This window comes from Cydia amplana, chromosome Z (assembly GCF_948474715.1).
Source record: "Cydia amplana chromosome Z, ilCydAmpl1.1, whole genome shotgun sequence".
In the NCBI taxonomy this organism is placed as follows: domain Eukaryota; kingdom Metazoa; phylum Arthropoda; class Insecta; order Lepidoptera; family Tortricidae; genus Cydia; species Cydia amplana.
Window position 1 is genome coordinate 24,205,193 of NC_086096.1, and position 25,704 is coordinate 24,230,896.

At 38.4% G+C, this 25,704-nt stretch overlaps 3 protein-coding genes across 3 annotated transcripts; all 3 read left to right on the plus strand.

Annotated features, from left to right (window-relative positions):
* The first annotated feature begins 630 nt into the window (after positions 1-630).
* Positions 631-3,894, plus strand: LOC134660646 (uncharacterized). The gene is made up of 3 exons (XM_063516422.1): positions 631-691; positions 847-1,109; positions 2,824-3,894. Exons 1-3 carry the CDS (start codon positions 631-633, stop codon positions 3,877-3,879), a joined length of 1,380 nt encoding a protein of 459 aa, XP_063372492.1. The 3' UTR covers positions 3,880-3,894.
* Positions 3,895-5,632: 1,738 nt separating this feature from the next.
* On the plus strand, positions 5,633-8,862 carry LOC134661564 (uncharacterized). Its single transcript, XM_063517692.1, has 3 exons — positions 5,633-5,730; positions 6,954-7,219; positions 7,670-8,862. The coding sequence occupies exons 1-3, from the start codon at positions 5,661-5,663 to the stop codon at positions 8,723-8,725; spliced, it is 1,392 nt and encodes a 463-aa protein (XP_063373762.1). The 5' UTR covers positions 5,633-5,660; the 3' UTR covers positions 8,726-8,862.
* Positions 8,863-9,856: 994 nt separating this feature from the next.
* LOC134661305 (protein takeout-like) lies at positions 9,857-24,147 on the plus strand. Its single transcript, XM_063517307.1, has 6 exons — positions 9,857-10,013; positions 20,477-20,595; positions 22,052-22,173; positions 22,471-22,604; positions 23,028-23,177; positions 23,996-24,147. Exons 1-6 carry the CDS (start codon positions 9,950-9,952, stop codon positions 24,145-24,147), a joined length of 741 nt encoding a protein of 246 aa, XP_063373377.1. The 5' UTR covers positions 9,857-9,949.
* The last annotated feature ends 1,557 nt before the right edge of the window (positions 24,148-25,704 follow it).

Here is a 25,704-nt window from a genome sequence, read left to right on the forward strand (position 1 = left end):
TTATATTTAGTAAAGGAAAGGAGATGTTGAGTCCATCACTTTTATCTTAGAAACTATAATGTAAAATATATACGCATTTTATTACGGAAATAGACGTAATATTAGGTGTGAAATGAAACGGGAAATTGAAATACATAAGAAAAAGACAAAGTAGGTATTTCCGTACCGTAAGGTAGGGGTAGTTTAGCCCTTACAAGGTTACTTTGTCCACCCATGAGAACCCATTTCTTGAAATAATAAATTCTTAAAAACATATATTAATCACATAAAGTCGTTTTTAAGAATGTATCAGTTCAAAAAATTAGGATTTCATGGGTGGACAAAGTAACCTTGGAGGGCTATCATCGTACGACTTTATTCGAAAATGAACATTACTTATACGCGAAAGTTCTAACAATGTGATCATGATCATTGTGTTTTTACCTGAACCAAACCCTTCAATATGCATAACCCGAAAATGTTATTTTTATTTCAAGCTTAACTAGGTACCTATTCACGGAATAGATAAGAGATTCAGAAGTATAAGTATTGTATGAATCAATTCTGCGTAAAAAAACATGTGCGATAAAATGTGACCTGCGATAGTGGTACGATGGGAGCGAGTTGAGCAGTAGCGCCCGAGCCGCCGGGATGTGGGGCCCAACGCAGCTGTTGCTCTTCGCCGCTGCCGCCTCCGCCGCCGTCGCGCAAAGTGCGTCACAATGTTTTCAATATATCTGGCAGTAGCATGTTATGTATAATTAACAATGACAGTTATGTGTACATAATTACACCCAGTTGGATAAACGTACCTACCTTAACATCGTGAATACGCAAAGAATAAACGTTTTTTTATTTTATTTTAAGGAGTCGGTCAAGAGCAATCACTGGAATCTGGCCTGGAGCATGGCGAGAAAAAATTAAGCGAAGTGATCCTGGCGACGATGGAGCACTACCAGCAACCGGACCCGGTGGGGCTGCCCGGCGCCGACGTGCCCGACCCCTACCCCGTGCCTGATATGACGCACTCCATATCGTTCGGAACGACGCTGCACTTCAAAAACACTTTTGTCTATGGCATTAGCAAGTTTCGAATTCTACATATCAATGCAGAAATCGGAGACATGGAGGTATGAGTACAATTCCGTAGCAAACTGTATTACACAAAATTCTGTATTGTTTTATGTGATTTTTCCGTTGAAATGACTATAATTATATTAACTAAATACAATAAGAATAACAGCGAATGTTAACCTGAAGCTTTCCTGTACCGAGACCCAGAAGCAGTTGTTTTGTTTTTGAATTTAGAACCATTAGGGCCACTTGCACCATTCATAACAATTTGACACTGAGTTAACGGTTTAACCTCCTAGCCTTGTAAGTCTGTGTTTTTTAACAGCAGTAGTCATATCTGCCGGCTGTACTATACCAAGTACAAAGAATAGTGCTTCAGGCCGAGACAAAACGATGTCGGTTTAAGAGATTTTTTGAAGTAAGGTCTTGTTGTCTGTATTTTTTTTACAGTATGTTTATTATTTATAGCACCCATTATACCATGATAGCACCTTTTTTAGAAGGAAATTAATGATTTTGTACTTGTGTGAGTGCATTCGGTTTTTACACAGTATAATAAAAACAGTTTTCAAAAGTTAAAGGTATTATTTCGTATCAAAAATAAAACATTCATTTCCTTTAAACATCACTTAAGTAAAAAAAAATTACGCTATAATCTTATTATAAAAATAATTATATAACACAGTCTCAAAGACACTATCTTCATACCATTCTACATCTCCGGAGGTTAGGTTTGTTTTCGTTTAATTTATAATTATCACATTTTACAATCTGAAACGTTTGAAATGCGACTTGCGAAATGTTATTTTATTATAGTTACAGTTCATTCTGTATACCTACCTAATTGTAGGTCCCCTGGCATAAGGACCGTTTAAGGATGACTCACGCTAGACCTAGACGTGCCCGGGTCGGAGCTTCCAGAGCTTCGTTTTCTATAGAAAGCACCACGTGATTACCGATCAGCCATCATAGAATAGAAAATGACATGTCGGACGCCACGGCCCGGGCACGGCCCGGTCTAACGTGAGTCATCCTTTATCCTATGCAACCACCTATATATATAACATATTTTTAGTAAGTTATGTGCCTACAGTGTATTCTTACTTCATTCGAATCTTATCAAGTTTAAACTACGACCTTGGAATATGCTCCCACAGTGACTTGATGTTACAAGGTTTTATTGTACCTATACCTCATAATTACCTTAACTGAATACTTAGTCTACTTGCTGAACTCTGAGTTTAAAATAATAAAATAATTTCTTTTTTTTATAGTTTTGTCTAGAGTCTGTGCGGAAAGATAAGAGTCGTGGAATGTATGGGGCCCAATACATTCCACGACTCTTCTCTTTCCGCACAGAGTCTAGTATGTATTATTTTATTTGGCCCGGTTAGGGGCCAAAACTAGTTACAGTCTGTGTAAGAATGTCCTATAATATTTATGTATTTATCAATTTTATCATTTATTTATGAATTTACAGTTTTTAGATTCCTTTCTAACTTTATGAACTCAACACGTGTTACCATCCCTGAATTTCGACAAAAATAGAATGAAATTGGAAATCTGTCTTTTTGAATAAAAACGTGATGACTCAAAAAAAAAAGTAAATTGCAACAGCTCGCAACTAGATCAGGAAAATTGAGCATACAAGGGTGGGAAGAAGGTAATGAGAAGGTTCGAGGGTAAATAGCTGACGTCTTTTCTTAATCTGAGCTAGTTGGGTATAGAAGCTAATTGTACAAAAATAACCGTAATCCGGTACGTTTTCAGGTGACTGCTGCCTTATTGATAGACCATCTGCAAGCCAAGGGGAACTACACGTTATCGACGTGGTTAAACAGAAACAACGGGCCGTTCACAGTGCACGTCAGTGGCCTCCATATCACCGCCAAAGCCAATCTCGGGGTAGAGCGAGACGGAAAGCTCAGGGCTCAGGACATTGCCATGGACATGTCCTTCAGATCAATGGTTGCCAACTTTGAAAACCTTGGCACATTCGCCAGCATGCTTCAAAGCGTCATAAATTCAGCTGGTACTCTATTGTTTGATTCGATCAAACCATTCGTCCTCAAGGAAGCCTATACCAAAGCCAGAAATGGAATTAACGAAAAACTGGAGCAAGTAGCCGGTGATATGCAGTTCCCTAATTCCGTGTCGCCGTTAGATATGGTGATCGCAGACGCCCGAAAGATCGTACAGGATAAGGGCATGGATCCATATAAAGTTAAGGATTACAATACTACAGTCAGCATATTCACTGTGTCCTTGAGTAACATATGGATTACAGGAATATCGTCTTTTCACCGTGTCGGCAATATAACGTTGAGAATGGAAAATAATACGGCCATAGCCGACTTTGAAATAGGCACACAGAGAATGTTGGGTACTTTACAATGGGACTTAGCAGCCATCAGAGGCCTGGTGAAGCGTTCCGGGACTGCGTCATTTTCAGTTGAATATCTGAACGCGAGAATTGTCCTGGCCCAGCCACTAGACGTAAGACTTACTCCCGAATTTAGAGACTTGGATTTAGAATTGGGTAATATACAAGTTCGTTGTGATGGAGCAGGCACTGTGGACTACGTCATTGAACTGTCGGTCAACATATTGCCCAATCTATTACGTTATCAGATTATGGATGCTTCAGAAGGTCTCATAAAGGGAAAAGTGCAACATGAACTAGTTAAGATCAATGTCGAAGAAAGAATTAAAGAGGAATTACCAAAAGTGGATGAAATTCAGCAACAAGGTTTTAAATTATCATCTCTAAAAGATGTACCCTCTGTGACAGAATCTTTTGATGAAGATGATTTTTTTAATTTTTAGTTAAGTATCTACCTTTAAAAACCTAACTTAGTTAAGTAGGTACATATATTGCTTTATAATGTAACCTAACCTAACCTACTCCTAGCTAGGTACATCTATAAAATCAAGCCGGCTGACCCTGTTTATTCTACACCTTATAAAACAAAGTCCCCCGCTGCGTCTGTCTGTCTGTATGTTTGGGATAGGCTCAAAAACGACTAAACGGACTTTCATGCGGTTTTCAAAACATAAATTTGAAATGAGAGCCAAGTTCAATATTAAGAATAGGTATGCGTCGTTGTTGACTTTGCCGGAAAAATAATAGAGATCTATATATAATGAGTGCCAAGTCCAGTTCGCTTGGGATGTAATTAAAGTTCAGGATTTGACTTGGCTAGCTTTTATGTACCTACACGCTATACATTATATTTTTCTATGTTACTTTTCTAAAATTTAGTTTGTTGGTATAAAACTAGCCAAAAAGTATCCATTCATCGTAGTTGATATCGAAACTTAAATTTATTTTTGCTATAACAAATTCGATAGGCGCTTAGTGTGTAAATAAAATCTGTTTTTTTAGAAAATAAGACAAATCGTAAAAAAATCAGTTCCTTTATCTGGGTTTCGTAACGACACAATCGCCCAGCTGGATGCCAGATTTCAACTTGCTAGGTCATCTGGAAGTGGGTTAGGTTTTTTGAGAGTCCTTTGCCTTTTGAACAGTTTGTTTGTAGGATCAGTTGGTTCATCTATAGCTGCTAATGTAATTGAAGCGTTTTCAAATGGTTTATTAGAATGATACAGTTGAACCGAATAATTCAGGCAATATTAGTATTCGGCAAACTCCATATTTGGCCCAAACTACTTTTAAGTAATAATGTTGAACGATAAAATATTCAACGTTCATTTGAGTTTGTTATCAACAATAATTTTATACACAAATATTCCACACACTTGCTATTTAAAGTAGAATTTTTTATTACAATTAAATTTTGAGTTATTTATTTGTTTTTTTTTATTTTGTACGGGATAATGACATCCATTGAACAACACAAATTGTTGTTAATTATTCATACATTTTCCTTTTCTCTTTGCCATTTCCGCCCGCCATTACGTACGTGGGAAGATGAATTATGGAGACCCCTTTCAAAAAAAGGTAATATTTTTGGGATATTTTTGGGGTAATACATAAGTTTTAAAGTAAAGTAGATATAGGTAGATTCACACAAAGAGCTTTATTAATCTTATTATTCCATTTCCATATCCAGCTCAAGTTTTGTTTAAAAGTGATACCTGTTTAATCACATTTAATTTAGGACTGATTCCCTCGGTCGGTATGCTACTAGTAGCTGGTCAAGCAAATCTTGTCAGTAAAAAAAGGCGCGAAATTCAAATTTTCTACAAGACTATATCCCTTCGCGCCTACATTTTTCAAATTTGCCGTCTTTTTCTACTGACAAGATCTGCTTGACCAACTATACATAGGTATTTTGAAATATTATACTTATTGGTAAGCATTTCACTTACTTAATGATATTATTTGCATTATTTTTGTGTTATGGTAATCCACCGGCAGTAACTAGGAATTAAGCAAACAAGAAACAAAGTGCCGCGTGAACATTTTAAAGATAATCTTATTGTCTGCAATGCATTAACTAATGCATATCAAAATAACCACGAGACATCATTAGTACTGAGTCCCTACGATAACAAACTAAGGCGAAATGTGACGCGGCAGACAGATAAACTGTGACCCCTCCCGGATGGCGGGCGAGTAGTAGAGCGTTAGACGGGACGCGAGGATGTGGGCGCGCGCGCTGCTCATCGCAGTCCTCTGCTGCTCCTGCTGCTGCCGCTGCGACCTCGCTCAAGGTACATTTTTATTTTATTTGTTTTGAATAAAAACAATAATACTTAATGGTTAAACATGTCAATAATCGTGATATTGAGACTTCGCTAACTTTGAGAACACACTGCGTATGCAACCATGACTATCTTTGTTTGTCCATTTGCGAATTGCTTGTCTTCTTATGCGAACGGAATTACTGTTCTTTGATAATCAATTTGGATTATAAATATTATATTAACTATTAAAATTAAGTAAATGAGTTAATAGCCCAGTAAGTCCGTGCTCTTCTCTCACTCACACTAAGCGTAAGCGTAAGCGAGATGCTTTTTAATTTAATTTGTACATTTAAATAAATAAATAAAGTAATCGATATGTTCCCTCAAACATAATATTCCGAATTTTAGTTGCAATTTTCATATTATAGCTTTTGAGCATAATTTGTTACAAAATTTTCAAGTGCATTAGGTATGTTCGTGATTTTTTTCGATCGAGCGAATGTCAAACACTCAGAGGGTCTGCCGGGAAAACCATAATTCGCAAATTGCGAGGATCTTTCTCTTTTACATACTTTCATTAAGACGTAATTAGAGTGACAGAAAAAAATGCCCGCAATTGACGAACTTCATTTTTTGCTGTTATAGCACAGGATTGGAATCGACACAGAAAATTCAATATTGCTAATTAATTTATGGCAGCCGTATTGTGATCCAAAAAAGCGCTACGACTTTTTTAAACTCGTTTTCTTAACCCACCTTATTCATAGTTTTTTTATATATGTAATAAAAAATACTGCTAAGCACAACCCAGATGTAAATCGTTATATAAATTATATTGGTTAAGCTCAAAATTTTACCGCTTAACATTTTATTTTAATACTTCTTTGGTCTGTTTTTTTTTACTTTATATTTGTGGTGTCTTTAATCTAAGATACGGATTTACACACCTGTGTAGCTAAGGACAAATAAAAACCAGCCCCGCGAAAGCGCGTTCGTCAGATTTTCGAAAATATACCATTTTCGCTCGATTATCCTAAAATGTTGAAAATATAGATAAAACCTACGTTTTACAGGATTTTTGATTGTGGATTAGACGTCCATAACTGGAGTGTTTAGTGAAAACTTTCATAGGGTAGATACTATCTCATTAAACGCGAGTTTTCACTAGAAAACAACTCATAGGTATACTCAATAAGGAGGCAATACATATGCTTAGTTAAAACTCCATTAAATATTTGTGTTTTATTCAGATGCGGACATACCAGATGATAATACATCGGAAATGCTAGCCGAGGGTGAAGAAAGGATAAGCAAAAAAATAATACAAATCTTAGAACACTTCAAACAGCCGGACCCGATCGGAATCCCGGGCGCCGACATCCCGGAGCCCTACCCGGTGCCAAACATGAAGCAGACGATCTCGTTCGGCACCACTCTCCACTTCACGAACACGGCAGTATACGGAATCAGCAAATTCCGGATACTCCACGTGGACGCTGAAATTGGAGCTATGCAGGTTAGTAAGCTAGCGCAGTGTCGACATTTTCGTTTAGTTTTATTTTACCCTCACTAACAAATGGCCGCAAATTCGTCCGCGAGCGATTTGTATGCACATAGAGCCATTATAGGCACTTTCATACTAACTTCTATTCTAGGTATATTATGTACCCCTATAGTGAAAAAAATGTTGGTTTGAGTCTTTCCTGTGCGTATAACTTAATGTATTGACTCATTGGATTTTGGTACCCAGGATGCAAATTTGCTTAATGTGTTGTCATAGAGCCAGAGCCATATTTTCCATCATTTTAATAAATAAAAATGACTGACTTGTATCTAAGAGCTTTTATAATATAGAGAACGTCAAATCTTGAGAAACATGATGCATACTTCATGAAAGTCAGTCATCAACATGTGGAGACTACCTAAATAGATGTTACTTACACAGTTGCATTCTATTGTATTTCAGGTGAACGCGGCTATGCTGATAGATAAGCTGCAGGCCCGGGGCAACTACACCATGTCGACGTGGGTGAACAAGGCGCAGGGGCCCTTCACGGTGGACGTGACCGGCCTGCGCCTCACCGCCAAGGCCAACCTTGGCGTGGAGCGCGACGGGAAGCTCAGGGCTCAAGACATCCTCATGGATATATCCTTTAACACGATATCCATGAATTTCCAGAACCTAGGCTTATTTGGAGCCATGTTTCAAGGAATTGTCAATTCTGTCGGAAACTTTTTATTCGACTCCATCAAGCCATATATTCTTAAAGAAGCTTACACTAAAGCGAGGGCTGAAATTAATAAAAAATTAGATGAAGTCGCGGGAGACATGCAGTTCCCTAACTCCATATCACCGTTAGACATGGTGATAGCGGATGCGAGAAGAAAAGTACGCGAGATGGAAATGGACCCATACAAAGTAAATGATTATAATGCTACAGTGAGTATATTTTCTGTGTCTTTATCTAACACCTGGGTGACAGGTGCATCGTCGTTTCATCGCGTCGGCAATATTACTTTAAAGATGCAGAACAATACTGTTATAGCAGATTTTGAAATAGGCACTCAAAAATTAGAAGGCACGACGCAATGGGATATAGCTGCCCTCGGCGGTCTGCTGTCCAGAGCCGGCACCGCGTCCTTCTCGGTGGAGTACATCATCGGCAGAGTGGTCGTCGCCCAGCCGCTCGACACTAGGGAGAAACCCGAGTTCAGAAACGTGGACCTAGAGGTCGGTAACATTCAGGTGCGGTGCAATGGTGCCGGCACTCTCGACTACCTTATTGAATTCGTTGTCAATATATTACCTAATCTGTTGAGATATCAGATTATGGATGCCCTAGAAGGTCCTATAAAAGAAAAGATTCAGGCAGAACTAAACAAAATAAACGTCGAAGAAACTATTAAACAGGAGTTACCAGAGTTAGACAAAATGCAGGCACAAGGCTTAAAGTTATCTGCTATAAGAGGCGCTCCCACTACCGCTGAATCATACGACGAAGATGATTTCTTTAATTTTTAATGGAAAACACCCAAAAGTAATTTAAGTAGATACGTGTATAAATTAGAAAAATTATTAGTTTTAGTATATACTTATTATTTTATTTATATTATTCTAAAATGCCTAGAAATAATAAAATACTTACCTATATAAAAACATTAATGTTATTTGTCACCCTTACGTGTCGGAAGCCCGTGTTGATCGAAGTTGTCACCATAGTGCCCATTATCAGATGCCAGTAATCGGGTAATGTAAGATAAATTATTCAGTGCAACTCGAATTAAAATTCTATATCACCGTATAAATAGTATCTAGACTTGTAGGCTTGTCAGGCTACTTAACATATAAAATAAAAGTACTAGAGGCCGATTTACACATTGATTAGTGTTAAGTGCGATTTTACACATTTACTACTTGTGTTTAGTATGTAACTACTCACACTTAACACTAATCAATGTATAAATAAATCGGCCTTATGTACCTATAGTATAACGGTTCGCTTCTTATGTTTTTATGCGACTAAATTAATTGAAACCGGTCGAATTGAGCCAACGGTACCATTAACTGACGAGTGTTACGATCGAACTTATTGAACTTATTGTAAATGGTTAAAATGTAGATAGTGTAGATACATGCTTACAAATTAAAATAAAAGTAGAAATAAATACGGAATAAATTATTTAGGTACTCTGGCAAGCCAGCTTTGTCAGTAGAAAAAGGCAATAAATATGAAAAATATAGGCACGAAGGGTGGGCCTTTTATACACATTTTGAATTTCGCGTATCTTTCTACGGACAAAAGACGGGCAACTATAATATACCTACAGATGTAAGATCTCTAAATACGTCCTGGATGAGTCATCAAAAATCAATTAATCCTTACATCAGTCCATCTTTACAATTATTTTCATTTAGCGGCACAAAGGGATCCATTAATACTTGACCCATTTAGAAAACTTACCTTGAATCATCCTAGAATACATTGTATTTAATAGGTACTTATAATAGTAATAAGGGCCTACATTTATTACTTGATTCTCGTTTCTTACTTGATACCATAGGTAAGGAAGAATGAAAATGCCATCAGGGGGGGTGTGTATCGCTGGGGAGGGAGTGGTGGTGGCGCGCCGGCGCCGGCGCCGCCGCCGGCATTGCCCCAGCTGCTGCATTTCGCGGCGCACGCGCACCTCTCTTGACTTAAAGGTCACCTCGTACGCGTAAACACCTCAAATATACTTCAACGCGATGGATAAGTTACAAAATATTCTTATTTTTGCTGCTGTGCTCGCATCAGGAACTTGTAACACAAGTAAGTACCTACTAAACGTATTTAAAAGAAAACATTGGCTTTCTTTTTTCTCTATGTATGGTGCACTGCAGCACATTGTTACTTTTATTATATCCCGATATATATTTTTAGGGTTCCGTAGCCAAATGGCAAAAAACGGAACCCTTATGGATTCGTCATGTCTGGCTGTCTGTCCGTCCGTCTGTCCGTCTGTCTGTCCGTCCGTATGTCACAGCCACTTTTTTCCGAAACTATAAGAACTATACTGTTGAAACTTGGTAAGTAGATGTATTCTGTGAACCGCATTAAGATTTTCACACAAAAATAGAAAAAAAACAATAAATGTTGAGGGTTCCCCATACCGTAAAATGGGGTGAGTAGGCGCAAAACTGACATTCAAACCTCGATAACATTTTATTTTTACATATGCAAACTGAATGGTGTATATAATAAGTGTTCCGGACGTTTGTATTTTAGTTTTTATTTTATTTTGGGTAGTTCCATTTCATAACTTTAGAGAGACACTTACAAAGTGGTAAAATGTGTCCCCCCCCCCCTGTAACTTCTAAAATAAGAGAATGATAAAACTAAAAAATATATATGATGTACATTACCATGCAAACTTCCACCGAAAATTGGTTTGAACGAGATCTAGTAAGTAGTTTTTTTTAATACGTCATAAATCGCCTAAATACGGAACCCTTCATGGGCGAGTCCGACTCGCACTTGGCCGCTTTTTTGTAGTAACTGAACGCTAGCAACAGGCTGATATCTTCTGAAATAAATTATTTCTGAAAACATGTCTATCAAACCTGGACTAAAATTACCGGCTGCCAATTTTTAACGATCTTACTTTCAGCTGAGTATTAAGCTAAACTGACTCACCGATCAGTTTATTATAAAAAAAAGCGGCCAAGTGCGAGTCGGACTCGCCCATGAAGGGTTCCGTATTTAGGCGATTTATGACGTATTAAAAAAAAACTACTTACTAGATCTCGTTCAAACCAATTTTCGGTGGAAGTTTACATGGTAATGTACATCGTATATTTTTTTTAGTTTTATCATTCTCTTATTTTAGAAGTTACAGGGGGGGGACACACATTTTACCACTTTGGAAGTGTCTCTCGCGCAAACTATTCAGTTTAGAAAAAAATGATATTAGAAACCTCAATATCATTTTTGAAAACCTATCCATATACCCCACACGTATGGGTTTGATGAAAAAAATTTTTTTGAGTTTCAGTTCGAAGTATGGGGAACCCCAAAAAATTATCGTTTTTTTTCTATTTTTGTGTGAAAATCTTAATGCGGTTCACAGAATACATCTACTTACCAAGTTTCAACAGTATAGTTCTTATAGTTTCGGAGAAAAGTGGCTGTGACATACGGACGGACAGACAGACGGACAGACGGACAGACAGACAGACAGACAGACATGACGAATCTATAAGGGTTCCGTTTTTTTCCATTTGGCTACGGAACCCTAAAAAGTGCATTTAATTTCCAAAAAAATGTCATGGCCTGCATAGTACAGTTAATAATCCATGCACTCGCGAAATGTACCCTGATGGAGCCGCCCTATTTACCGGCCGCACCTGACCCAGCGCTTGATATTATAATGCACAAGGTCATCGTTCTCTAAATATCAACAGCCTCCTTAAGAAGACCAGAATGCGACTTAGAACGGACCAACTGTGCCAAGTAATAAATTAAGTAAAAAATTATAGTCAGTTCTGCGATGTTTTGCACTCGAAACTACATAAAGTGTGTATTATTAACGGCCGTGTTCTATTCGGTATTGTCTTACTATCAGGGTGGTATTCCGCGAGGTGCTGTTTTACTTGCCTGATAGCCAAAGAGACCGCAGAAACATTTTTGGGCATTATATTTTAGGCTTGATTACGTGGTTCAGGTGGCTTACAAGCAAACAAAGTTATTGTTTGCTCCTTGTGCTCATTTTGAGACCTGACCATGCGAAAGGTTTCAAAATGTAAACACGAGCAAAGCGAGTATAAAACAAAGTATAATTATTTTGAGCGTTAATTGTTAAACAAACTACCTATGCTATGCTCACCCCATCATCGCGTGAAAAACATTACAAATCAAACCCCGAAATAATTTGTTTTTAAATGTTTACTTAGTTTTTTAGGATTAGTCAGAACTCTGCCGAAGTAGGTAGGTACACATAAGGCAGTTCCTTTAAGCAGGCAGTTCATGCGTACTTAAGTAATGAGCACCTCGTGATAGTTTGAGGTCAAGTCATTACCTACTACCTAAACCTACTGCATTAAGTGCCCGATAACAGTCCTCATACTTAGTCTTTTAGGTACTTCTTCTAAATTATTGCTAAAAACCCAAGTAAAGAACGTACCTATAACTAAAAATCAGCGGTAATAATAGTTTATTTAAGAAAAAAGTCGTTTCAACCGTGTCCCTTAAAACGGAACAGGAATGCTTGGCAAGAAACAATATTAAATTATGAAATTATAATAATAGTACATTAATATCGAGGCGGGGAATGGAGCCTTAAGGAGGGAATTACCATTCCAGCCGAAACCTTTTTATTTCTCAGAAAATATTTATTCATGCTAAAATTAGCTCTGTTTATTAGTTCTAACAGTGTTTAAATTATAACGTAAATACAAGTCATTTCCTTTATAATCGTGAAATTTATTTGTATTTATTTCGCGTTATATAATGCCAATTGCAAATGGCAATTAATATAATGGCAATTTTCCGCACTGCAAGTGTATTTTTCGTACCTAAATAATAAACTTCCTATTAGTTGACATCGTTGACTGACTTTTTACATGAGAGTTTCAACTTTAACACAAATAATGGAATTCGTAGGTATGCAAATTTTCTTTTAAGCTCCCTCCTAAAACCTGCAAAGTCAATTTTGCCACCATATCTGAAAATTAATACGTAATGGACCCTATAATGGACGTGGAACCGGTAATGGGACATAAAACCACAAATCCTCTAAAATAAGTATGTAAAAGTAGTTTATAAACACTGGCAATATTTAACCATAAATAAGAGTCATATTAGAGCTGTTTAAGTTTGACTTTTTATTAATTTCGGTTACTTTTTAAGAAATTGGCGCCAACCCAAAAGTTGCCGTGTCACTGAAAAAATAACCAGTAAGAATTCTTAACAACTTCGCTAAGAGAGGTGAGTTCATATATTAAATTGTAATTAAATATTTCTTGGTGTAAACTAGAATGTGTTTTGTTAATTGCATTTACCATGAGATAAGGTATACAACACACTATGTTGTGACTCTAGATATGTATAAAAAATAGTGGTATTTTGCCCAATCCCATTATAGGAGCTGTAAAACTGCATACCTCCTATGATGGGACAATTTACATAATGATGCTTGCCATGGCGTAATTTCATGTTTAAACAATACAGAAGTATAATGTAGTTACGAACTATGTCAGGAGGTCTCCTCGGACCTGATCTTATGATGGAGACAGGAGGTGGCCATAGGAACTCTGTGATAAACGCAACCTAATTGTGTTTGTGTTTGTTAGAATTGTCTCGATGAGTATTAGTTGGCTGTCGAAAGAAAAATACATTCTTACATAAAAGCTTAAAATACCAAAAATGACTAATAACTAGTTTTTTGCCAAAAACTTATTCCCTTTTCCAATATCTTATACTGATCGGGTATGTCCATTATGGGGGGCCCATTACTGGAGCTTTGCTGTCCATGACTGGAGAAAAAAAACATACTTTTAATTTATTAATTATGTGGAAACTAATTGCAGTATCTTTGATACAACACGCCTTAAACATGAAAGAAGGATAGGATATTCATCTTTTAACAAGCTAAGCGGTAGTACTTTTACATGTGTCAGGGAAATATCACAAATACTCCAGATTTCCTCTTAAATGTCCCATGACTGGTGCCGTTACTATATACGTATGTATATATTTTTTAATTATTAAGGCACTATTTTAATTTTAACAGGTTGAAGCATAGACTAATCAGATGGTACCTAAACACGTTAGGCTCTAATTTTAGATTAATAAGTCATTGAAGAATCAAACAAGAATAAATTTAGGTCAAAAGTATACCGCGAAAACCCGACGGATACCTTTCACTTCCAATACTGAATTAAATCTTACCACTTTCTTCCATTTTGGCCCCGTTATGGCATCGCATTGAACATGTTTACTTACTCCGTTAGCATTATGCATCTAAGTGGGCCACAAATGTCGATATCAAGTTGTATGTGTTTTCAATCTTACAGACTTACCTTATCATTCCATGGACCAGAGTTTCAACTCCAAATGGTAGAGCCTGTGCGGAAAGAGAACAGTCGTGGAATGTATGAGGCCCAATACATTCCACGACTCTTCTCTTACCGAACAGATTCTACAAAATGGTACTATCTACCGAGGCTTATTTAAGTATTACAGGTCATTACGCATACCTTTCTACACGCGGAACTTAACATAATGACAGCGACAACACAGAGATGGTTAGATTGTACGTACCTGTCTCACTCAAGACACTCTGAAATTGTTGTAGGTATTACATAAATTGAACGCGGAAGAGTGGAAAATGTAGAAAACGCATTTCGCGCATGTGAAAAGTGGACACCGAGTTGAGTAACATGGGAAATGGCGATGCCCATGCACATTGGCCCAGCCAGGCACTGGCGCCGCCGCCGATCATCGCGCGGTCGCTGCCTCTGCTGTCTCTTCTCTGCACACCGTTGTCGATGTCGACTAGACCATCGTTATATTGCGACAAGTGACTTATTTTGTCCCCACTTCATTTACAAATTTTGGATGTGTATATAAGTACCTACCTACAGCAATTTAGTTCTTCTGCTTAAAGTAAAATGGGTAACAGGCACAGACCGAAGTCTGAACGGCCGGAATTAGGTACCTTTACCCGTGTTATTTCTCTATACATATATGGGATCTATACTTTTGCATTTCATAAGTTTCAGTGTACCTATATTACAAATATGTATGTATTGATAATAAATGTATATGTATGTATACGTACTTCCTCATTCTTCTCATTAATTACCGGTTTCCCGGTTGTATAACTAAGAACCTGAGATCTGCTCGGCCTAGGTACTAATTTCATAAATTGGAACATACTCAAAGGTCATTGGTGCAACTACTGTACCTACACGTATACCTACCTATATAAGGACGTGCAACCTATTACCGAGGTTCCGAAAAACTCTTTTTTAGCAATAAGTACCTATATGGCAATATGTAATTATACAGGGTGTCCGGTGGCAGATTTCTAATTTCAAAGTCAATTTAAAATAAAAAACTAAACAAATACATTTTGACGTTTGATGGCGTTAGAAAATTCAATGTTGTGGAGTTGCGGATTTTCTTTTCAATATGTCTCAGTGTCCAGTATCTCACCGTGTTTACGCAATTGAAGCATTTTTTAAAGCCAACGATTCGCTAGTTTTTGCACCGAACATTTTGTTCACATTACAATATTCGTCGTGTAAGTGATGGGCCGAGTGTTAAATTTGATTCGGTCATGGGTGCAAAGGTTTCGCAAAACGTCTTCGATCCAGAATATCCCAAGACAAAGCCCCAGCCCGTACACTCGGACGCCGGAAAACATATTGAGTGTGCAGCGGAGTTCGGAAAAAAATCCACGAACCCTATTTTTTTGAGAATTGCAGAGGCTAAGCAGGTTACTGTCAATAGTGAAGACTCTAGACAAATGATAAGTGGATTACTTTTTGCCAAATTTGCTAGCACATCCCTCATACTTGTCACACACCTGGTTTCAGCAAGATGGTGCTACGCTCCATACTGCCGGAGTGTCCATGAACATGAATGTGCTTCGCGAAAAATTCCCTAGAAAATTGATATGCCGTTTTGGTGATATCACGTGGCCACCGCGATCGCATGATTTTACCCCTATGGATTTTTTTCTATGGGGGTACCTCAAAAGCAGAGCAGAGCAGAGCAGAGCTTTATAATAACAACCCACAGTCTATAGCTGATTTAAAAGAAAATATCACCAATTAAATCCGCAACATTTCGCCGACTATGCTGCAGCGTGTAGTGCTAAACGAGAGGCTCCGCTTCGAAGAACGCGTACGTGTTCACGGAGGTCATTTAGAGGATATAATTTTTAAGTAACTAAATCCGCATTTGTGCTCTTTTCTAACAGATGTAAATAAATTTTCTACCTTAAGCCGTTGTTTTTAGGTTCCGTACCCAAAGGGTAAAAACGGGACCCTATTACTAAGATTCCGCTGTCCGTCCGTCCGTCCGTCCGTCGGTCCGTCCGTCCGTCCGTCTGTCACCAGGCTGTATCTCACGAACCGTGATAGCTAGACAGTTGAAATTTTCACAGATGATGTATTTCTGTTGCCGCTATAACAACAAATACTAAAAACAGAATAAAATAAAGATTTAAGTGGGGCTCCCATACAACAAACGTGATTTTTGACCGAAGTTAAGCAACATCGGGCGGGGTCAGTACTTGGATGGGTGACCGTTTTTTTGCTTGTTTTGCTCTATTTTTTGTTGATGGTGCGGAACCCTCCGTGCGCGAGTCCGACTCGCACTTGGCCGGTTTTTTTATTTCATATTAAAAACATAAATCTGCCACCGGACACCCTGTAGGTACTATCTAAGAAATAGTACTTATTTAATTTTTAGACAATTTACTCCTAAATTTTCTGTTTCTATATTTATTAAAATAATATCAATAAAATAGTGGCATAATCAAGCCAAAAATACTAAATTAATTACTATAGATCATTTCGCAAGTAATTGCTTAGCTATAGACAACCAAGACTTTGCTTGGAAATTGCAGTTACCTATTTCAAGAACGTCTATTAGTAGGCTGTAATTTGACTAAATTATACTCGTACACTACTGCAGATATATACTAGTTAACCCTGTGCAGTGTTCCAAATACATAAAATATAAACTTACTATAATGATATAATTATATTATAGGAGGTATAGGTAAGTAAACAACTTAGCTAAAGACCCTTTTGCTTGTGTGAGTATATATAGTATTTTACACAATATTGGAGATCATTTCAGTCGAGTACCGTGTTAAGGCCACGAAGCAATTGCAGATAATAGGTACGAGATTGAAAAGCTTGATTATATCGAGACGGTCCTTTGGCCACCTTCCCAGCAGCTTCATCAGATGAGCTCCACATTATAAGTAGGTAATAGGTACATACGTCCCTGCCCTACCATTACATAGTCACCAAAATCAGGGGAAAGCCAAATTTTACCTCAATCATACAATGAACGTGATTCAAATTTAACTCAAGCTCGGTTATTGGAAACTAAATAATGCTAACGTAAACTGTCGGGAGGTAGACATTAGAATAACTTTAGTAGGTTATTAGATTTGTCTACCTAGTTACCTAGTAGGTAGCAAACTGAAATGATAGTCAAGATTTTTACAAAAAAAATCAAGTACACTTCACATTCCAGTCCAGTCCAATTTATTCCAGTCCAGTAAAGATACGATTAACCGTGAAGGATCTCTTTCATTAATAAAAGAATTAATACAGAGTTCAAGAGCTAACAAGGACCCGCCGTGCCGTGACACGTGTAGAGTTTAGATAAACGCGGTGAAATCATTAGTGCGGCGGTTAGCCCGGAACATGGAAGCGAAATGCATTCCTGTAATAAGGAGAAACAACATAGGGAGTTGGTAGAACAACGCAAGCCCATCCAGATTTTTACCTGTTCCCAAAGCTTATTCCAGTATACAGTCAAGCCTCGCGCCTAGCGTGTGCAAAGAATTAACTGTATTGTGGAACAGTAAAGTGTTTTTGCGGGTGCCGAAGGAACTGGCGGGCCGGGCCGGCTGCGGCGAGGGTCATCGCTCTCGACGCGCGTTGCGGGCATGATGCGCTCCCATCATAAACCAGTTGCTTTCTTTATCACGTACATTTTAAAATTAGGCCTTGCATAGGTAATACCAATGTAATACGAGGGGAGACTGAAAAGTTCGCAGCCTTAGAAAAAAAAATGAAAGAGAGTATTAAAGTAAATGTTAATTAATAATCGTTAGTAATGGCGGCAATATTTAAACTGTCAAAGAGGCGGGGAAAAAGTAGCATTTTTTTTCTAGCTTAGGCCGCTAATAATGCCTCTCGTACAAGGCGCAATCGTAGCTAACGAGAACCTCTCCGGAGCTACAGCATCCGCAAAACTATAATAATATTAATACTACATTAGTATTAATACTAATGTATAATATAGAACATGGTGAACTGGGGAGACGTCTACGGGAGAGGGGTTGCGACCCCCGCTATGGGTTCTAACAAATAGGTAAGTGCGAAAGTGACGCATAGCATGACAAGTGATAAAAATGCGACCATGATACGCCGCCTGGTTCAACAGATCTCCATTGCAGTGCAGCGAGGAAACGCTGCAGGCATCATGGGGACTTTTGAGCCGGGTACGATGCAGGGTGGAGGCGCATATTAGACGTTTTTTAGTTTATTATTAGTTTTAATTATTATGTTTTTTTTATTATTAATGTTTGTTGAATAATAAAAATCTATAAGAACATTGGCCACAAAATTCTTGTCCTATGCGTTACAAAAAGCCACTCAATATTTTTGAAAGAATGAAATACCGTGATAAAGTTGATTCTGTTATTGATAAAATGGTTAAGTATTATTCCTATCTAAAACCACGTCTTCATGGTTTGTTTTGTGGATGAAAAACACTGCGGCCGGCAGCCGGGTCTTTTATCCCTTTGGTTTATCCAAAGCAGACAAGGGGTTTCATCTCAGTAAAACCAGACAGACAAGACAGACAGACAAGTGAATTTACAAATTAGGTAATTCTTGTACCCAGGATCATATGAGCTGATACAAGTGCAGACCAAACCGCCGGACCCATCTTAAAAAAAGCGGCCAAGTGCGAGTCGGACTCGCCCATGAAGGGTTCCGTATTTAGGCGATTTATGACGTATTAAAAAAACTACTTACTAGATCTCGTTCAAACCAATTTTCGGTGGAAGTTTACACGGTAATGTACATCATATATTTTTTTTAGTTTTATCATTCTGTTATTTTAGAAGTTACAGGGGGGGGGAGGGGACACACATTTTACCACTTTGGAAGTGTCTCTCGCGCAAACTATTCAGTTTAGAAAAAAATGATATTAGAAACCTCAATATCATTTTTGAAGACCTATCCATAGATACACCACACGTATAGGTTTGATGAAAAAAAAAATTTTTGAGTTTCAGTTCTAAGTATAGGGAACCCCAAAAACTTATTGTTTTTTTTCTATTCTTGTGTGAAAATCTTAATGCGGTTCACAGAATACATCTACTTACCAAGTTTCAACAGTATAGTTCTTATAGTTTCGGAGAAAAGTGACTGTGACATACACGGACAGACGGACAGACAGACAGACAGACATGACGAATCTATAAGGGTTCCGTTTTTTGCCATTTGGCTACGGAACCCTAAAAACTCATTCAGAATGATTACATTATCTTAGATATTTAGTAGATAAAAGTACCTATTATTTAAGTCAAAAAGACGCCCATTTATTTATTCCTTGTATTTAAACAAAATAGTCTGTTAGAATTAATCCAACCCCAAACCCTAGCTATAACCTATAGTTAATATAAATACTAACGGTATAATATTACCGTTTACAATTAGAGACGACCTTAACAGTGACGATTATTCACCTCAATCACCAGGATACCTATCATAAAATAATTATCATCGGGGATATAACTGTGCATTATACCTAATTCATTAGTTTTTAGTTTTAATTTAGTTTTATTTAGTTAAGTTAGTTTATTTATTGATGAATGTACATTCAAGAAGGATAAAGGAGTCACAGACTCATCAATAATTAACATACGAATATGGAAAGATGAGTAAAGCTTATCTTTCCTAATCACAAGACAAGAGACAAAGGCCATCCTCGAGGCGGGTTAATCATCAAAGGTTAACGCTGGCACGCGACGGGTGCAAGCATTGTGCGCCGCGGTCAAAGCCAAGCCAAAGCCGCGAAAGCCTCTACCGTTATGCGCGCGGAGGATCCTCTTGCATACTGATGCCGCGCGCTCCACATTACACGTTCACTGAGTCAGCTGTCCAACATGCATAAAAATTATATTACATTCAAAGTGATCCGTGGTTTTGAAAATCTGACGCGTTCAAATATGTCAAACTGTGTAGTTTATCCATGTAGATACGCCCTTTTCCTTACCGCACGCTGAAATCGTCTGATTGTTTATCTTAAGCACTCGAGTAATCATTTTACTAATGGGCTACCCCCTACCCTGAACTCGCAGCCCTATTATAGGGCTCTATATAATATAGAGCGCTTAAATTTGTTAAAGGTGATCAACAGGGTGCACGTTTTTTTAACGGGGGATACCCCATATGGTTTGTCTGCTGCGTCCGACAAATCAAAAATCCTTTTTAGGGGGAGAATACTATAGTTTTGTTTTTTTTTTGTATCAGACATGTTCGGTGGGCGCTGCTCGCGGCACGACCCCGCCGTGGACGCCTGCCTACTACGCGGTTTCAACTCGCTCGCGGAGCACCTGAAGGGCGGCGCACCGGAGCTGGGCATCGAGGAGGTGAGCCTGTTGTGTCCGACATGTTCGGCCATGTCATGCCTGCTGAGGGTTCAACTCGCTCGCGAGGGAGACTGACCTGTTCGGCGGTCGCTGCTAGGGCTTCCAATACCGGGATCCCGGGATCCCGAAATACCGGGATACCGCCTTTTTAAACGCATTTTTCAATACCGGTATTTTTAAATGCAATACCGGGATCCCGGTATTTTAAAAACGAGGGAAATGTGCAGTATAAACCCTTTAAATCCATTATATTTGGCTGTATCAAAAAGCTTACTCAACGTCAGACGCATCTTTAGTTAGACCAAGAAAAGTCTGCAACGATTTTGATAGCACACGCAGTGCAAGTGTTATTTTAAACGTCGGACTTCTATGAAATTATGACGTACAAATAGCACTTGTACTGCATATGCTATCAAAATCGTGGCAGACTTTACTTGGTCTAACTCTAACAACTAGCCTCTAGCCCTCATTTTATAATTGAACCAAGATCGTTGCCTATGCGTCAGATATATAAATATTTGGTGGTTGGTGATGGACGAATCCTGAAGTTTTGTGAGTGATGAATATGATGATAGCTTAGTGACATTAACATAATTAGTTCTTATAATTTTATCAAATAATAAAACAAAATAGCAAGGATAACTGTAATAATGGCAAACCAATTTTGACGGAAATTTGAAAAAAAGTGTTCTGGTTGGTTAAGTTGGACTAAAAATGTGACTGGTGACGTGAAGTCAACAAATTGGGTAAAATTATTGCCAACCTGGAGTGTGAATTAAATTATTGCAGATGGCGGCATTGTTGTAATAGCTTTTAGGACATATCTGGTATTCCAGTGAGCCTGTTAAAGTCCCTTTTTTAATAAAACTATATTTTTTTAAGCGATTCATATCCAATACCGGGATCCCGGGATCCCGGTATTGACGAAGACTATTTCGGTATTAATACCGGTATTGTGAGAAGTCCGGTATTTGGAAGCCCTAGTCGCTGCCCAGCCCTAGACTGCCAGACATAGCAGCTGGATTTTCTCCTAGGGGTTACAATTTAGAGGTTTACTTTCTGCCGAATGTAAATGTCTCTTCGTGCATCCGTGAACTCAACCCGGATGTATTATCATAACCAAAATGGTCCAACACGGAACAAATACGTGGTCCAACACGGTACATAAATATACGAGTACCTACTCACCAAATATTTACTTACTGTTCAATCTGCGTATGCAACGTCCCATGTTTATAAAACAATGTTAAATATTTATTTATCCAACTTGTAGGTAGGTAAGTAAATACGTAGTAGGTACCTGCTTTTGAGATTTGATATAGACAACTGGCAGAAATTAATCAAATATTATTATATTTATTATGTATAATACATATCAGTAGATGTAACCAATAGAATATTTATGTAGGTATCGTACCGTACAACTTGGTTCAAAATGGTCGGTTAACGTTTTCAGGACGAGCCGATAGTGATCGACGAGTTATCGATAGCCCTGGGGGGCGGGCCCGACGGCTACCGAGCCACCTTCAAAGACATACATGCCACTGGAGTCTCCAACATGACCATCACTAATGTCAGGTGCTGTATCTACTGTACATACATATTAAAACACAAAGCGAGAGAGATAGTCTTTAAAAATAAAGTTATGTCAAAATAAATATAGTCATGTCTAGTCTGTTACCCTCCGTGATTCTTCTCACTTGATTGTGTCATCGGAAGACCAGCGCTGGAAGCCACCAGCAACATGCTGAGATGAGGCCATTTCGTGGCACTTTAATCTTATTTTGTGTTTTCTTTTATATTATGTATTGTCTCGTTTGTTTGTGCTTACGAATAAATTCTATTCTATTATGCAACAGAGTTTTGAAAGTGCAGGTCCGACCTGGAGACTCACCAGTTCCAGCTGACGCTGTTCGGGCCGCACATCAGCGCGCGCGCGCGGTACCGCTCGTCGGGCGTGCTGCTGCTGGTGCGCGCCTCCGGCGGCGGCGACTACTGGGGCGAGTACGGTGCGTACATACTTACCTACCGACAGTTCGAGCTAACCCGTGCCGGTCTGGCCGCACATCAGCGCGCTCGCTAGCGCTCGTCACACTTGTAAACATTGGTACTGAGCCTAGGAATTACTACCTCATGGGGACTTACGCCGCTTTTCCATAGGAGTTCTAGTAAAATGGTTGGCACTTTAAACTCTGTATGGAGCCTGGCCCAGAAACAAATCCTCCTATAAGGGTTCCGTTTTTTCCTTTTGAGGTACGGAACCGTGAAAAAAACTATAACTCCCTAATGGAGCTTTATTTTTCACAATTCATAACTCCCGCGGGAACAATATAGATAGGCATTTGTCCTTCATGAAATAAGTGTGATGAAAAAGATTTTATGCTTGTTTAAATTTGTAATTAGACGACACACACCATACCTATTTATTACAGAGGGCGTGAAGGCTAAGGTGTACTTCCGCGGGGCGCCGTACGAGCGCGACGGGCGCACCTACCTGCGCCTGCAGCAGCTCAAGCTCGACTTCTCCGTCAAGGACATCCAGATGGGCGTCGAAAACCTGCAGAATGGGAACGCAGTGCTGCGTAAGATGCATTTCCTGTTTTTATTGCCTGTAACTTAACGATAAATACCTTATAATATGCCATTTGTGCAACGATAGGCATCGTCCGTGGCATCTAGGAAGTAAACAGTTACTTTGGTGATTACATAATAACCCCCAATAATACCTACTTTTATGTATGATTCTAGCGTAAAGTTGCCTGATTAATGTACACTAGCACTAGTATATGTAAGTACAGTGTGCAAATCCAATACAGGCAATAAATTAAACCAGATATAGAATTTTGAGAAGATTTTTAGAATGTGTAAAAGAAATAACTATATCCGTGTAATCATTAATTCAGAAGGTTTATTAAGTTACACGTGATATTAAGTTACAGATGCCAGCTTTTTATAAGTAAGTAGGTAACTGCTAACAAGCGTTGTCAGTTACTTTAAAAAGTGTATGTGTTGCTTTACATTGCGGGCCGAATTATTGCATGGTTAAAATTTTCATTGTATTTTTAAACAAAATCTTTCTCAATATACTTCGTAGGTCCTATGCTAACCACCGTTTAAATATTTGCCCGTACCTATTGGATTTACACACTACCCCTCCTACTTTTCCCATTCTGAATATTGTCTTTAGGCTGCATAGCCGGCTGATTATAACTAACCCTCCCCCATCCCAGAACGTGTCACTCTCCTAAAATTTCGTCCCCTGATGGGTATGCCGGCTGATCCGGAGCGGGCATGTACCCGGATGGGTGTGATGCATTCTTGTCTTGTCTCTTGTCTTGTATATATCTAATTACATATGTGTAGGATATAGGTAGGTAATGTTGTTGGTATGTACGTACAGAGGCGGCGCTGAACCTGTTCATCAACACGAACGCGCAGGAGCTGCTGAAGGAGATGAAGCCAGAGCTGAAGCGCGACCTGGCCGACAAGATGGCGCGCTTCCTGGCACGGATCCTCGACCACATCCCCTACGACGAGTGGATCCTCGACTGACCTGACCTCACCGCACGTGCATACTTGTAACCAACTCCTAACTTAACTATTCGCAACATTTTATTAATCACTTGTTGGAATTTAGTTTTTAATTTTAAGACTACCATTTATTTAGTTTATCTAACGTTATCTTGGCATGGGTAGTGTCACAGAATGTACTACCTAGATTACACCAAGTAAAAGTTTATATCATAACATAACACATATCCACTACTTTTGACGTGACTTATTAGTTTACAAATAGAGGTCACGTCAAAAGTAAGTTAATATACTCGTACCTACTTCAAATTGTGTCAAGTGCACACTGTATGTACTACGTACTTAGATACGCACAAAAATTAGATCTAGATATCTAATTTTTGTACGCAGTACCGATTACATGTTAAAATTATAAATAAAATTTAAGATAGGTAATTTTAATTCTTAGGTTCTTCTAATTTACTCATGTATTAATACCATTAATCACGATTGTATATCTAAACAGTATCTAAAGATTGAAGTTATTTTTTACTTATTAATTTAAAGTAAAAAGTTCAATACTTTTCTTGGCTGTGTCGTATGATGTATGTACATAGATACTAAATGGGATTTACCAAGATCCCTTGTATTTTGAACGAGACTTATTGATGGACCATCGATAACTGTTTTGGAACCTAATTAAATAGTTAGCGTGATTTAAGGATGACTCACGCTAAATAGAACGCAACGGGCGCCCGGGCCGAGGCCTCCGACATGTCATTTTCTATGACGGCTGATCGGTGATCAGACTGATCAGTGTGATCACGTGGTGTTTTCCATAGAAAACGAAGCGTTGGAAGCTCCGGCCCGGACTAGCGTGACTTATTCTTTATGATTTGATGGATAATACGTAATTGAGAGTAATTCCATAATGCCAAGATTTTACAAGTGGAACTTTGTACTTTGTACAGACCGAGTTTGTACGTTAATTTTAACGTCTTGAATGTCGGAACGTGGATACGCGCAGTAAGTATTGAATTCTAAGTAATTAATAATTAGAATTCAATACCTACTATCGTGGATCCGCGTTCCGGCATTCGAGAGGTTAATACAGTCCGTCTAAACTAACTCTGCACCGACTACAGCGACAAAGTGATACTTGCATAGGAACCTACTAAGTATAAACGTTTTATTATTTTCACGGTAATTTGATGTTTCTGTTGGCACTGCCACATTCTGCAGGTGCTTGAGGTGACAGAGAGTCGGTGAAGAGTTATCTAAACTTATCTTGAAGAGACAGCATTTAACATCTGTCGTATATTTTAAGTAAAATGATATGTGTAGGTACAAGAATAGCGCGTCTTATCTAAAATAGATCAGCCACCTCGGTATCATCAGATCAAAGGCTAATAATAATTAATATAATTTACGTATTATATTATGTTCAATAAAACCTTTAAAAAAAATAAGTGTAGGTCGTCTTATTCACCCTCAGACACTAGTTTAATATCGCCCAAATATATATGTACTGGCCACATACGGGCCTTATTACATCTACTCTTCCTTTTTCATGTCACTTTCTAAATATAGGTGTTAAAC

What these genes read in the sequence shown, in the direction of transcription:
- LOC134660646 (XM_063516422.1), top strand. Translation starts at nt 631, where the DNA reads ATGTGGGGCCCAACGCAGCTGTTGCTCTTCGCCGCTGCCGCCTCCGCC. An exon ending in CTCCGCCGCCGTCGCGCAAA is followed by an intron (nt 692 to 846) that starts GTGCGTCACAAT and finishes TTTTATTTTAAG; the next exon opens with GAGTCGGTCAAGAGCAATCA. An exon ending in CAGAAATCGGAGACATGGAG is followed by an intron (nt 1,110 to 2,823) that starts GTATGAGTACAA and finishes GTACGTTTTCAG; the next exon opens with GTGACTGCTGCCTTATTGAT.
- LOC134661564 (XM_063517692.1), top strand. Translation starts at nt 5,661, where the DNA reads ATGTGGGCGCGCGCGCTGCTCATCGCAGTCCTCTGCTGCTCCTGCTGC. An exon ending in CCGCTGCGACCTCGCTCAAG is followed by an intron (nt 5,731 to 6,953) that starts GTACATTTTTAT and finishes TGTTTTATTCAG; the next exon opens with ATGCGGACATACCAGATGAT. An exon ending in CTGAAATTGGAGCTATGCAG is followed by an intron (nt 7,220 to 7,669) that starts GTTAGTAAGCTA and finishes ATTGTATTTCAG; the next exon opens with GTGAACGCGGCTATGCTGAT.
- LOC134661305 (XM_063517307.1), top strand. Translation starts at nt 9,950, where the DNA reads ATGGATAAGTTACAAAATATTCTTATTTTTGCTGCTGTGCTCGCATCA. An exon ending in ATGACCATCACTAATGTCAG is followed by an intron (nt 22,174 to 22,470) that starts GTGCTGTATCTA and finishes TTGAAAGTGCAG; the next exon opens with GTCCGACCTGGAGACTCACC. An exon ending in GAATGGGAACGCAGTGCTGC is followed by an intron (nt 23,178 to 23,995) that starts GTAAGATGCATT and finishes ATGTACGTACAG; the next exon opens with AGGCGGCGCTGAACCTGTTC.